Source organism: Panthera onca, chromosome A2 (assembly GCF_046562875.1).
Source record: "Panthera onca isolate mPanOnc1 chromosome A2, mPanOnc1 haplotype 2, whole genome shotgun sequence".
In the NCBI taxonomy this organism is placed as follows: Eukaryota; Metazoa; Chordata; class Mammalia; order Carnivora; family Felidae; genus Panthera; species Panthera onca.
The window spans coordinates 96,707,261-96,723,075 of NC_138340.1; the positions used below are offsets into that span (position 1 = coordinate 96,707,261).

A 15,815-nucleotide genomic window follows, 5' to 3' on the forward strand; every position below is an offset into this window, starting at 1 on the left:
ATTCCAAATGTGCAAAATTTAGAGGGAGAAATGAGAATGTGTCTCTAGAATGTGATATAAATTATTTATTTTAAAGGTAGCTTACATCTGGCCTGACCCCTCATGTCTTCAAATTTCAGGTTTCAGTGAAGATTTTCACCTTCTTATTTTTACCTGAGGTTTTTCCTGCCTATAATATGTCTGCTTTTCAAACTAGCATTTACTTTGCTCTATCACAGGAGTGCAAATTTTCTTTTCTGAGGTGTTTTCATTTCTTTTTTTTTAAAAATGTTTATTTATTTATTTTTATTTTTGAGAGAGAGAGAGAAAGAGAGAGAGAGAGAGGGAGGGAGGGAGAGAGGGAAGGAGAGAATGAGAGTAGGGGAAGGGCAGAGAGAGAAGGACAGAGGATCCAAAGCAGGCTCCATGCTAACAGCACAGAGCCCAATGTGGGACTCAAACTCACATATTGCGACATCAGGACCTGAGCTGAAGTTGGACGCTTAACCGACTGAGTCACTCAGGAGACCCAGGTATTTTTATTTCTAAATGATATTTCTAAATAGTCAAGGTCTCAGTATCTTCCCATGAGGGTGATTTTTTGATACTTTTTTCAGGGCAACTTCTCTGTAGAACTTTTTGTGTAGCTGCAATAGACCTACTCCAAAGAAATGTTTTGTGTCATTTGAGGGTGTGTTTGGATGTGTGGATCAGGAAATACTGGAAAGGTCTGCTTCTGGTTTCTCCAGGGAAACATGTCATATTGGGCCCAGGGCCATTGAAAAGAGGGATTTTATACTTTCAGAGTCAATGTGGGGCTTCCTTGGGAGACAGGAGTCAGACCTGTAGGGGCAATGCAGTCTCCTGTGAATGGCTCCCTGGATTAGAACTTTGTCTGTGTTCTAGCCACTTCCACACAGACAACCAGAACTGTTCACAGATGAAAACTGGGGTGAAACCATCCAGAAGAAGTAGGAGATGGGAAGGAGTGATGAGTAAAAATGCAGAGAAGAAAATCTTTGTAGGAGAGAAACAGGCTAACCACATCTAAAAGCCAAAACAAAAAGGACTCTGATCTTCTAGTTAATTTTGTTGGAGTCTGATAGGTTTCTAGAAATCACATTTCTGTTCTTTGAATGTTCCAGGAAGAGCTGGCCAACATATATATGTACGTCAACAGGGCACCAGCCGGCACTGCATCTCTGGCTTGTTCTGCCTCTTGTAGATCATTCTGTCTTGTGTGGGCACAAACTTTTGGGAAATGGAGGCTCATCTCCCTGATCTTCCCTGAATTATTTGGAACTGGAGTGAACAGTGCTGTGAATTTGTGGGCAAAGTTTTGTTTGTCTACCAGGGAGGATGGATCAAATAAGACTGACATTCGTTTAAGCTGGTAATTTTCCCAGCTCTCTTCTCTTGAAGTGAGAGGGTGATTTTGATACATGGAGAACTAGAAAAGGAATATTGCTTAATTTTTCCTCTTTATCCCTTCATATATCTTACAAGCTTGAAAATTCCCTCTAATCTACTCCTTGATATTGAAGTCGAAAAGGTATGGGTATGAGTTCCTGAAAGCCTCTTATAGTGTACTCCTCCAAAATAGGTTCAGTTCAAATGTAATAACAAAAGAGTATACAGTGGTGATCTTCCTATGGGGGTGATTTTCTCAAATTTTAGCATGCATCAAAAAGCACTGGGAGGGGTTGTTAAAACGCATGTTGTTGGGCCCTACTAATAGAGATTATGATTCCGAGGGTCTAACATAGGACCTGAGATTCTGCATTTCTATCAAGTATCTGGGGATCCTGATGCTGTTTTTCCATGGGCCCCTCTTTGAGTGGATTTAGGGTATAGATGTAATTTCCTCAGTATCTGACTCCTGTTTTAGTTACTTGCTGGCCTTCCAGTGCTGATAATCCTAATTATCTATGTTCCAGGAGACTCACAATGCGGTGGGAGAAGTCCCGACTTTGAGTCACATGTATACTAAAACCTCATGAGGAGAAATTACAGTACTTTTTGTCAAGATGCCAGTGCAGTTGATAAATGGAGGAGCAAAAAGGCACTCATATCAACTTGAAAACTGTCAACTTGTACAGTCTTTAAAGCTAGCTGAATGAAGGAGAAGAATCCCCCAGTCAGAAAGTCAGCATTAAATAACTTTGTAAGGAAGTACCACAATCTTTCTGCAGAGGAATTTCAGGAAGTAACATTTTCAATTAAATGCGAGTCTGTCATGCAATTCTGAGCTGATTTCTGATAAAGCTTCAGAGAAAATGAGCTTGAATCTGTGGAACTATAGTCATGATTCAGTGTGTTTAGGGGGGAAAAAGCACTGGAGATAAAAGTCCCATCTAAGATAAGTACATTGGAAGATGACCCACACATTGGCAAAGGAAGTGCTCTGGAAGTATTCAGAAAACAAAGCCATAGTAAACAGAAAAGCAGGATACACACATGATGGAAAAAAAAAAAAAGCCTGTTAGGAATGTGACGAAGGAAAACAAATTAACAGCTTGCTACGCTCAAGGGTCTTTCTCTATATGATATAATGAGGATATTATGTCACTCTTCACTAGAAGTTCTCAAGCCATGACTGAGTTAGTTTTATTTTCTCAGACCACCGCTCTTTTGGTTATTTCTGACTTACTAACCTCTAAGTATTTTTTGCATTTGGCTTTTACACTTAGTCCTTTTGGATTTAAGCAAAATTTACAAATGCTCTGTGTTTCCAATCTCCTATGCTATATAACACAGAAATGAAACTAGGTGCACAGTTAGAAAATGACAAGTACTTAAGGCCTCATGGCTGTGGTAACAACTATAATATAAGTAATAATAGATAACATTTGACAGTTGTTATGTGCCAGCCTGGTTTTGAGCATTTTAAGTGTATCAGTTCATTTAACCCTCACACACAACTCTATGAGGAAGGTGCTATCATTATCTCCACTTTACACATTAGGAAAGTGGGTTTCAGTAAATTGCTCAACATTACAGAATAATCTCTAAGTAAGTAGAAGAACTACAGGATTTGAGATCCTCTAAGATCAGCAAGACCAATTTGGAGCAATCCAGCTAAGCACAGCGATTCTAGTGATGAACCAACAGGGTTGGTTCAATGTACAAACTCCTTCATACAACCAACAGAGTGGTTCTATCTCAACTAAAAGCTTTTGAGAATAAAATCTATAAGCAGTTCTGCATAAAATGCATGATAACCTTCTCAAAGCAGGGGAAACTAGCTGTAAATGTTGACATGAAGCCTTGCTACACAAACCACATCACAAGGTACCATTTGTAAGTCACTGATTTCCTGTGCAGAGGAACCACCCAGATTGGCCAGATGAGAGAAACTGGAGGTTGGGTTGATGTTTATAGCCATTTTAGCAGTAAATGCTTCAAACCCATATGGGAAACCATATAATCTTGGTTAAAATATCATTTATTGATTTGATGTGTAAGTAAAACAAAATGGCATAAATGACCAGAGTAGGATATTTCATTTCATTACCACATCTTGGCAACAAGCTCTCTGCATCATCCCACAAATCCATCATACTTTTTCATTCCCAATCTAATTTCTTCCACAGGCTACTAAACTGGATAATTCCAATCTAGTTTTACCTGCATTGACCTCTCATCTCAAAAACTCTGCTGTCCCTGTCACCTCTCTCACATGGAGATGCCCTCCCTTGCACCAGTCTCCTCTGGGCTGGATAGGAGGGTTCTAGTTTCCACCCTGGCTTTCAGCTGTCTCTGGTGCCTTAGATCTCAGCAATCATTCCAAACCTATCTTTCTGTGACTATGATGAAGTTCTGACATAGTCTGGTGGCTCAACTGTCCTGAACAAATTAGAATTAGAAGAAATCCACTTTGTTTTTCAGACTTTGCTTATATAAGAGGCTATAGAAAATGTGTCTCGATTATTTTGGCTTTTGAAGTGCAAAATGCCCAGATTCCCAGTAAAAACTAATCTCCCTGTATTGTCCCTTTCAGACCCAGATAAAAAGTTCAGAGAGACATTTCTTCCTAGAAAATGACAAGTATGCTGCCAGCTTCCTTTAGATGCAGTAAGAACAATGCTTTTAATTCTGCCTCCTGACTCTACATGAAGATCATCAAATAAGCAGATGGAACAAGAAAATGAAATTTTAGGTATTATGGAAATGAAATACTCAAATGACACAAATGACAATGGGCAATTTTCACATCACTCAATAAACTGAGGCTCTATTCAGCCCTTATTTGTGCCATGAGTTATTTTGAGTTTAACTTTTAAAAAAAGAATGTCAAGGAATGAAATTCTCACCCTTGGTTTTACAGGAGAGAATCTGCCTAACCAAAAAAATTCCAAGGAAAGAAACTAGCTACTTTGATGGGAAAGGGGCTGCAAGTCCGTAGGGATTCCCTACTGAGGAGTGAGAACATTGTTTGCTTTTGCCCCCCAACGAAATAAACTCTTCTAGAAGTAGTGCAACAGCATTTGGGATGATGCAGCCTCCTTTTACAAGAAATAACTTTCTTTTTAATATATTCCCTTGGGCACTGGGAAGGAAAATCTTTTTGCCTCTTAACTGCTGATTCGGTGACCTGAGAATTGGGTCAGAATGAAAAAATAATCTACAACTCTGCTTTTAGTTTGCTTAAGAGAAAAAGTGGGTTTAAAAATTACATATTTTGTTGTTGTTGTTGTTTTTTTAAAGGAGACATACACCTGAATCACAGATAAATGGAATGCTGGCAAATATACTTTAATTTATGACTGTGGTTATTTTTTTATGTTAGTTGTAATTTCAATAGATATATGTAATTGACAATGTCCAATAACTTCTTTTTTTCAAAAATTTCTTGTGCTTTTAAAAATTTTTTTTGGGGGGGTCTATTCTTGGGCTTTTATTATCTCCAGTCTTCTTGGCTATGGAGAACCATAATCTAGTGTTTTCTGGAATGTCACTCTTTCAAGAAAAATGCAATATTTCAAATGATTCATTTAAAGTAACATTTAAATATACAATTTTGCATGTGACTTACTAATATATTGATGACCTGATTCTCGGTGTTTGGATGCTATTTTTTCTGCCTTTTTAAGCAGTGAAGAACTTTACTCTTAGGAAAGATGGGACTTTCCTAGTCAAACTTCTCCTAGTTCTTGTTTATCCCCTATAAATGTAAATATATCACAATAGGGAAAATTTCTCCCTTCTCAATTCCAGAATTTATAGCTTCAACTGCAATTCAATTTCATTGTCTTTGGATGGGAAACGATACTTAAGAAATTGGGCTTCTCTGAGTGCATTAATGACGGAATATGTGTTTTCAAGGTGAGGTACAGCACAGATTTCAAGACTGTTGTCTCTCTTGGAAATACTAAATAAGCAGTTTCAAGGATGAATAAATAACATAGAAGACATGTCTACTTGAAGGTTGTTTCTTGCCCTTTCTTGAACTTTGCTTAGACAGAGCAGCACCAAGTTTTGCATACAGAGAGTTGGAGAAAAGATTTAACAAGATCTCACTGAAAAACAATGACTATTTTCAAACAGAAAACGTACTAAAACCAAATGACCTAGTTTTTGGTGGGGGGGCAAGTGTATGCTTCACAATTTACAAACATGAATTAATTTTTGTTGTTGTAGTCATTTGTGTTTAGTCTACACTATTTATATATATTTGGTAAAAGGCATGAATTTCCAAATTTTGTTTTATGGAAGAAACAGACTTTTGGAAATGTGAAAGAGGGCACATTGTGTTCACACATTATGACGTTCCCTGTTTCCCACTGTCAGTGGCTTGTTATTGGTGGCTTATTCTCATTTTGTCTAACCTCAGAGGAGAGGAGGCTTCTTTTTCACCCAGACTTTTTGCTCCTGTGTTCTCCGTTAAGAAACCCCACAAACACTTGGAAATAGGTAAACAAAGGACTGAACCCCACATGTTTGGTTGCAATACAACAGCAATGGCTGTTTCCATATGAGGCTTAGTCTATTCGTAGGCATTGTGAAGAAGATGTCATAAATAGCCATCTTCCCCCAATTCTATGAATGTAGTTCAGCTTGAAGACTAAAATTCGAGTTTTGGGTGATCGACAACACTTGATTGATTGGATTAAATTCTGCCTTTCAAGATTTTACAATTTTTCCCTAGGAAGTTTATTCTTGCATAGCTAAAAATAACAAGTCTGTTAGGTTAACAATATATTGATTGGCAGAACCAGGTGCTAGTCATGTCATAAAGATAAACTTCTTTGCATTTTTCAAACTTATGTCATTTTGAGATTGCCTAATGTGTGCAACAGAGCCACCCTCACTCCTCCATACCAGAAGAAAGCTTCCTGTTAATTTCTCTGGCTCTCCTATGCTCACACATTCTCCCAGGAGATGAGCTGTTGAACTGGGTCCCTAAACATCTGCTTATAGGCTTTATTATAGGTTTCTAGGCAAGAGAGAAGCTGCAAGGCAGAGCTGGGCTGACTTGTTGGCTAGGAGGCAGCCTATGCATGGTAACTGGCAGAGCAGATAGACATGTGTGCCCCTAAAGTAGCCTATGAAAGTGAAAACATCCACTGTTAAGAGCCATGAATAGACTAACAAATGGACCAGGGAAGCCAAGTGCAGAGACCTAGGAAGTCAGTTATAGGGCAAGAGTTAGCAGCAACTGTGTGAGCGATCATTTGCAATACTGTGCCTTTGGGAATTTTTAAAAGTTTTCTGCTTCAGGGCATCTTGGTGGATCAGTCAATTGAGCATCTGACTCTTGATTTAGGTTCAGGTCATCATCTCACAGTTCATGGGATCAAGCCCTGTGTTTGGCTCTGTGCTGACAGCATGGAGCCTGCTTGGGATTCTCTCCCTCTCTTTCTGTCCCTTCCATGCTCATGTGCGCATGTGTGCTCTCTCTCCACCCCCCACCCCCCACTCTTGAAATGAAGAAAATAAAGCTTAAAAAATTAAAGCTTTGTGCTACTTTTGGGACTCCAGGACAAGTTCTTGGAAGTAAGCAGGGCAGTTTTTATTTTTCTCGTTGATGGATAAGGTTAAATGGCTTCTGTAATTCAATAGTGAATCCAGAAAAATCCTGAATTTAGACTATTTCAGGAAGATAATAGGTTTAGTATGATTTCACAATGGATGAGAAGCCCCCTACACCCTAGGAGCCAGAGAGAGGGATGGTGGAATGATACAGGGGTATGAAACCCTCACAAGAGAGATGGGACAGAGGTTACTCAAGAATTTACAATACTTCATAACGTGACTGAGTGTTGCTCCCATGATTATTTAGTGACTAAAGTGCCATTTCCAGGCCTACTCCATACAGACTGTAATTTGTCAGGATTTCCACACTTAATGTTGTATGGGAAACCAAAAATTTGAGCCTTTTCTGATGAGAGATGCTTAGTTAATTGCTTTTACATTTTAGTAGGTGTCAGCTTCCCTAATGAAACATAGTATACATGCCCAATTATGGGCAATTACCACTTGGGAATGGCTGAGACTATTTCTTTAAGAACACATCTTCTTAAGGAAATTAATCAAGAGCTCCATGTGGTATATAGGAGAGAGGATGGGATTTGTGTGAGACAGGTCTGGGTTTGAATCCCATCTCTAACTAAGCACAGTACAGAGGACACGTCCCTTCACTGAGCCTCAATTTATTCAGTTAATAATGAGAATAATATCCACCCTTTCCTGGGGTCTTGGGAAGACTAAAGGAAATGAAATTATGTTTATTAAAATCAGTTGACATTCAAAAAGTAAACTCATCAAGATGAACCCATTGGGTCACATTCTGTAGGTAAGATAAGACTCTCAGATAACAGATGCCATGATCTTAAGAGATGGACCATCATACCTTTCTGGATATATTCGCACTGCAAAAATTATTAACACTGTGGATTCATTAGAAGCCAAATTAAGCTGCTTTCCCATGCCATGCCACTGTCACACAGGATGCATGCTCTGGGCAGATTTCACGCATTTTTGTCTTTGGGTTGGCAGAACTGTCAAATGCCACTTTTGAAAGATGAGGCTATCTACAGATGCTTGCATAACACAGTTAAGCAGAGAAACAAAAATAAAAATATCCCTTGGTCATTTACTGTGGGCTGAATAGCTTCTGTTCATGCTCTCAAATGCACTCTCCACCCTGCTCCCACTGCCCTGGGCCCAGAGAAACACATCTGTACAACTCCATCCTGGCCTCCTTGCCTTCTGGTTTACGGCTGAGCTCTGTTAATAGGGATCGGCGGCAGAGATTGGGAGCTGAGAGTGAGTGAGTTAGGGGTATTTAAACCCTTTTCACGTTATGCAGACATAGAATATGACAGTATTTATGTGGGTTACTAGAGTAAATGCATAGCAACCCATAGCTAAATTGACTGGCGCAAGCCCAGCCTGGTGTCAGGATGCTAAGGGGAATTACTTTTAAGGACACCTGTAACCCATTAGTGACACACTGGGGCATTGCCTTAGTACACCTCAAATTGCCCATGTTCACAAGATGTGCTCAGTAAACTTCCCACAGATGTGAATGAATTTTTAATTCATAGTAAAAACTCAAGATTTGTTGTATAATTCTTGTTTGGTTATGACTGAATTATTCCCAGCCCTTTACTACTGCATATAGCAATTACTTCCAATAACTATATAGAAGTGATATGTCATGGTTGATGCGAAACTCAACTGTAAAAGTAAATATGATCACACATGTAAACAGTTGCTTCAGTTAAACACAATAGCACCATGTTCACTCTTCATGTGTACTACATCCTTAAGAACAAATCAAAAGCAAATCATGCAGTGTTTACCGGGTCCCTTCTCACAAGCTCTCCGTTGGGTACTACTTCAACCAGGTGGATGATGATAATCATAGAATTCAGAATATAAGTCAGAAACATGTTCTTGTGCAGAGTTACCCTTTGGCAGCCAAGGTTCCTGGAGGAAAAAGTAACAGAAAGCATTAACCGGTGCCAAAAATATTGACATACCTGGAAAAAATTTTTTTTGGTAATATTTGTATTATTTCCTTTAGCAATAGATGAGAGACATATAGAAATAAGTGAGGCTGGTCCCATCTTTAAGACTCATTACTACTTTTCTGCCTGATTTTTAAGAACAGTTTTCTAGTCACGGTAGCTCATAGTTTTCAGTCCTCAGGGTGACTTCATACAATAACTGAAAGAGTGAGTGATAAAATCACTTTTAATTATACCAAATGTCATGAAATTAATTAAGAGAAGGACTCTTACAAGAGAAACCATTAGGGTTTGGAGTGTGCTTCAGATGAAAAGTCGAATATTCATTGATGTAACCAGGCAGAAATTGTGTGGCAAATGGGATAACAGAGCATGAAGTCAGAACCAAGGCTGCCCTTGACAAAGTACTGAATCTGTGTCCTTGACCCATCACAGACACAGACTTTATTAAGTCTCCGTCATTCTTCTCTTTTGCTATTTTTTCCAACGTCTTCGTATTTCTCATATTCCAACTGGAATCAACTCTGTGGTTCTCCCTTTCCACATCCTCCTGATGGTGGAGCTCAGACACAGGCACAGAATTCTACATAGGCTCAAATTTGATCTCATTATAAGGCATATTGTGGTTTGGATCTGATGAAACCCATCCACGTGCCACTGCTTGTTGGCATAGCCATTTCCCACCTTTTGGACACTAAAGAATTTGTTGGAATTTTCATTCCTTTCTCCTCCATTTCATAAGCTTGTACATACGTATTTGTGTGAAGATCACATAAATAAACATTAGTTTGGATATCCTATTCCGCTTTTTGATGCAAATGGAGAGAGTCCTGCAGGATGGCTATAACAAAATTGGAATGATTATCCAAGAGGAATAAAAATCTTGCATTTACCATAACTGATCCAGTCAAAAAACATTTAGCATAATGTGAAAATCTAAAACATTCAATTAATGATGCCAATGACTGATCATAGTAATTATTCCTAATTCATGGAATAAAGTTAGGATTCCAGGAATTTTGAAAAGGAAATTCTGGGGAAAGATGGAATATGAGAATGGTCTGGCTTTACTTTAACAATGCTTTCCTAAATTTCGAATCAAAAGAAAATGCAATTATCTGTTGTAAAAAGTCGATTTAAGTAATAAGGGCATCTGTTAAAACATATTTTGATTATTGTAACTACATCTTTCAACATTCAGGAAGCACAACCATTAGTAAGTAGTTAACACAGGATATCTTAAATTTTTCAACTTGCTGAGCAGGGATAGAATGCAGAACTTTATATCCAGGAAGGGTTTAGAGAAGAACTTAAACACACGCATGTGCACACACACACACACACACACACACACACAAACACACCCCTGTACTACTTTATTTGACAGCAGAAAACTCTGTTAAATAAACCAAACATAACTGGTTCTGTAATAGTACTATAAAAGTAGGTTGCAAATTTAAGGCTTTAAAAAGAAAAAATTACTTATGGGAAACATCATACCCATTTATACTGCATAAACTCTTCAATATTGCAACTGGTACATTAAACCTGTGACCTGCCATTTTCCATATAGTCATAATAGCATTTCATAATTCTTCTCACTGGGGGGCAAATATCTGTGGCCTCATTACTGGATTCTGCCTGCCTTAAACCAACGACACTTGGCATTATCCAGAACTAAAGAGTATGGATAAATGCATCACATAGTGCCGCTGTTCTCATGCCTGGTTTTCTTCTGATCAGGTAGAGTTCAATAATCTGCTGATATACAACATTAGTTTAAAGGACTGGTTAATGCTCAATCTTCTGTGTAAACCAAAAATCGACTTCTTCTACTTCTAGCTTATTACTCCCTGGCCCTTTTATCCTTACTTTATTATTTTTTTCTCTTAAGACCACCTTCTGACATATCATATATTTGTTGATTGCCTGTTATTTTCTCCGTTTCTTTCACTAGAGTGAGAGTGCTAAAGGATTTGTTTTGTGCACCTAGAACAGTGTTTGACACCTTGTAGGCTTGATACTCATGTTTTTTAATTAAAAATCTTTACATAAGAGCAATTTCCTTCTTCAAGCAGTGGCCAGTAGTTTTCCATTATATCAGAGAATTACATTAAGTGCTAGATTGTGTAATATCTTATACTTTGATTCATACTGAACATTTGCCAAGTTCTCACTATAGGTGTTAACTACCTAATATTGGACATTATGCTGTTGTTCAACAGTAGCTAAAACCTGTATGTGGTACGGTGTTAATTATATAATGAGAAAATGAAGGTTTAAAGCTGGATAAACTATTAGACTCCAAAGGAAGAATATGACTAGTATATAATAAGAGTTTGTGTCTTAAAGTTTCAATATAATTTCTGCTTATTGAGTTTAAAAAAATTTTATTACACTTACTTGACAACATTTAAACTCAGCTTTTTGAAGCAAGTTAGAGTTACTTTAAATTTATTAAAATTCCTTCAGTAATCTAACACATATCACTGTGTACCCATTTAAAAACCCATCACACATCACCATATGGTTCAGACCTTTGGTAGATACTAGGGATATATGGATGAACAAAACAGCCTCTGCCTTCAGAGACCTTATATGCTAAATAACTGTTTATTTACTCTTATTATGATTACTGCTCTGAAGGAGAGGTATAGGATGCTAAAGAGGGTAACTGAACTTAACATGAGTAATTACGCGCTCAATTGTTCTCAATGCAAATATCTTGTTGCTTGAATGAACATGATCTGTCAGATCTGAAAGGTCTTAAGTAGAAAATAGCACAACCCTGATGTTAGCTATACTTCGTTCCTCTTGATTAAAAGAAACAGTTATTTAGATAGACAGAACACTGCTTACTCTTTGCAAGACAAGGAACCCTAAGTACTATAGATTCTCTAATAGCAGGAGGATAAGAGAACATAATTGACATCTGTCTTGGCCCAAAGTGTCACTCAAATGTGAGGAAGAGATAATGATTTACCTAGGTATGAATCTCAAGATGTCATACTTTAAGACTAAAGCTAGATGTTATTTTCATGGTTTTAGCTTACTTGGGGTAAATCTGCCACACTATTTGTTTCAAATAATTGGGACCCTATGTATGTATGTGTGTGCTCTTGGGGAGCTTGTAGTCATATGAGAAAGCATTTATATTTGCCTTGAGTTTTGCATATTGCATAAAACAGTCTGATATCAGAGGATAAGGAAGAGCAGTGTTCAGTCCTTTATAAGACAGTGTAATTATAGTCACATTCAAAGTAAATGAGGAAAGACGCAAGCAATAAAAAAAGTAAAAGTTGTTTTGAATTTACTGATGCATGAGAAAATGTGCATTGGAATAACTGTTGTGATTAGTACAAGGAGTCATATCTTTCAGTGTAATCCTAAATTTTTCTTTACCTGGCTGTCATATTTTGTTCACAATAGACCAGACAAGTGAGGAGAAGGGGAGGGAATCATGGAATGGACTGCATTAAAACTCCTAGAAGAATTTGAAACCCAATACTCTTTATATCTTTCCCCTCTGACAAGAGACTTTATACCTTTGGATTTAGCACAAAATCTTTATCCTTAAGGAACTCCCTTTTGATCATAATTCTTGCTTCTTTTCCTACTACCACTATTCTATGAGTGAACAGTTTACCAAGATATGACTGGCAGTTATCTTTTGTGTCCTGTTGTGTCAAGGGTGGGTTGGGAGAAAGGAGGTTATCTTTGGTGCCATTGATTTAGTGGTTTCTTTGGAGCAATAGGAAGGCAGCTGGAGATGTATCATAGTGGATGCTATAGAAGATAAAGTGTTATCTATCCATCCACTATGTAGATGTGACAGAATAATAGTGAATGCTGATGAGTAGAGAGGAATCAGTATTGCTTCTGGAATGTCCCAGTGGAAAACCTCCTTTTGTGCTGATATGGCCAATGTAATGTAATGTAGACAATGTAATGCAATAAAGACACCCCCCCCCCATCTTCCAACATATATCTCTATTAACTTTCAGGCAAGAGTAATTAATATTCAAAATTTAACAGTAAGTAAGGCATGAGTATCAAGCAGTTAAAATGGATGATAATGAATGTTCTATTACTGTGCTTTCCTGAGAAAAAAGAGTTAGATATTTAGTAATTTAGGATTCTTCCACAGAAATGTCAATTGATAATTCTAACTGGAACTGATGGGATAAGTGAATTTTATTGCAAACTTGCTTAAAATGGTCAGGAAATGCACACAAATAAATGTCCACTTATGTGGCTTTCTCAAGCCTGTCTCCCCTCGGGGTATCTTCATCTTAACTCTCTTGTTGACATTTACTATTGGCATGTAGTAGTGAGGAGTCTTGCTGAATAAATTTGATGTTTCTATTTAATCCCTCTCCATACTGTTGCTCCTAACTATTTTTCCTGCAAAGAAAATGAGTATATATGAGTAATTTCCCAGATTTTTAGCAGCTACGTATTGGCAGTTCCACAGCCTCCCGTGTATTTAGTGACATTAAATTCCTCTGCAGGCTTTCTTAGCCTGCTGGTTTGAGGAGGACACCTGCAGGGTTATTCCTTTTTATAGATCCTATAAGGCACATTTGATGAGTTCAGAGTGAGTTTCAATGGGATGATTATGAATGGGGCATTAGGTCTGAAAAGTGGGGCTGGGTGTAACTTCTCATTTTGGTTTCATGAAATTTTTATGAAATTGATTGTTTGGATTTTGCAAAATAACTCAACCCTGGGAATGTGGAATTAAGCAAGGGAATTATGATTTTTTTTTTTTTTTTTGCTCAGGTTTACACAGATGATGCATCTTAAACTCATAAATCATAGAAGCTTCCACTGTAATATGAAGTAGAGACCTTAAGGGTGATGTTGAACATTGAGAACAATTTGGGGAAAATGTTGCTAATTAAAAGATAAAATCCAATGATAGATCAGAATTACCTTCTTTTAATATTTATGAAATGCAAATGTAAAGAAAAAAATCTGAAGATTCAGAAACATACTTTAATTTTAAGAAAAAACACAAATGCCCTGGATATTTTTAGTTTGAGCAGGTTTAAGATAAAATTAAGAACAAGTATAAAAATCATGTGTGACTGCTTTTAGATCTGAATATTTGATATCTCAGCATGTGTGTTTTTCATATCCTATTTGTCTCTTGTTGTATGTGCTTTGGAGAACAAGCTATTTCGGTTTATGTCTCCCCATTATCACACTCAGATTATAAATCCATAAGAGCTGGTTTTCCTCCCAAGATTAAAGTTGCTGTTTGGTAGGCTTTTGGAACTGAGAGATAGTAGGACAATATTAGGTGCTTTCTAATCAATCTGCCCCCAAATTCTCTCATGGGTTCAGCCAGATTAATTGTGTTCTGGGTCTAACTGGAGTTGAGAAATATTTTACTTTACTTATGTGCTGTACTTTTAAACACCCATCTTCAGTGGCTTAATACAGCAATGAGTGTTGAAAGAATACTGCTATTTTCTTTGCTGATTTGGATCTCACATCCTATCACTTATTTAAGTGACTGGAGAAATAAAGAAGAAATGTTCCCTGGACATTTTTTATCTTTAAACTCCTGAATACGCTTATTAGTTTCACCATTACAAACTTGGGGGCTTTTTCTTTCAATTTTTTTATGGTTACATTAAAAATTTTAAAGGTGAGACTTTTAGTTACAGACTTTTTAATCAAAGTTGTATGGGAGCCATGATGATGTATTTATTCACCGTGGTCAAGTGCAGTTGAAAAATGAATAGACATTCCAAGATTAATCATGCTGTGTGTTTACTCTGTTGTATTCTGATCATTATAATTGAAAATACTCTTCTATTCTAATTCTAGTAATTGATCCCTTATGTCTTATTGCTTTGTTTATATCTTTCTCCTGTTAAACCATATATGGAAAGAGCTCATTCTGTTTATTTAATTTATTATTTATTTATTGTTATTTAATTATTATTATGCAGTTAACAAAAAATTGCTATTCAATTACGTTCCTTTGTCAGAATAAGAATCTTGACTATATAAGATATAGACATAATATGATAATGGTATAAGATAAAGGCAAAGATTAAAAAGGATCAAGGAAAAAAATAATAGTAGTTGTGTTAAGGGTGTGTTTACAGGTGATTCCCCCCCCTTGGGTTAGGCTTCTTTAGTATTATCATGATAATATTTTAACAAAAATCAAATTAAGATTCTGTTATACTATATATGAATCACTGTATATTTAGTTACATAATCACATCTGTAAAGTGTGGAGGATTATTTGTAGTCTGAGCCTATGAAGGAGCTTTTCTTTACCATTTATATAATACCACTGCAACTAAAAAAAGTATTAGTTGAAGGAGACAGCCCTGTAATGTAGAAATTAGAATTCTCATGAAAGGGTAGCGTAGCGCCTCCTGCCTTTGATTTAAAGGAACTACACTAAATTTAGGATGTTTCTAGAACTGACTTTAACTTACGTTACTATCTCACGTGCATTATGAAGTCATTCCTGAAAAAAACAGATTTAAAGTTTCAAATTCTCCATTAATACAAAATCAGTAGTTATACCAATGTTTTGTCATATATAATGCAATCAAGTACATAGACACAGCCTTGGAATAGAAACCTCATTGGGATTTTACTCCTCACAGTGTCTTAGGAGATAACTGTGGTGGATGATGCCAGGTTTGCAAGGGCAAGATACTGACACTTGACTCTTCTTCCAGAGATTCTCCTTGGTCTTGGATGAGTGAGTCAAGGCCAGAAGGGAGCCTTACCTTCCTTCTCTGACTAAACACTATCATGGCCTCAGTAGCCACACTTCTCCACCAGCCAAATCCACTTGTGATACAGCTCATAATTAGGCAAGGTGCA

General features: G+C 37.1%; 1 protein-coding gene across 1 annotated transcript in view; it reads right to left on the reverse strand.

Moving 5' to 3' along the window:
• The window catches only part of CALCR (calcitonin receptor), a 60,948-nt gene that overhangs the window by 26,191 nt on the left and 18,942 nt on the right, over positions 1–15,815 (reverse strand). Inside the window, exon 6 of the mRNA XM_060632472.2 lies at positions 8,787–8,913. Coding sequence (XP_060488455.1) covers positions 8,787–8,913 — 127 coding nt within the window. The remainder of the gene's footprint in view (positions 1–8,786; positions 8,914–15,815) is intronic.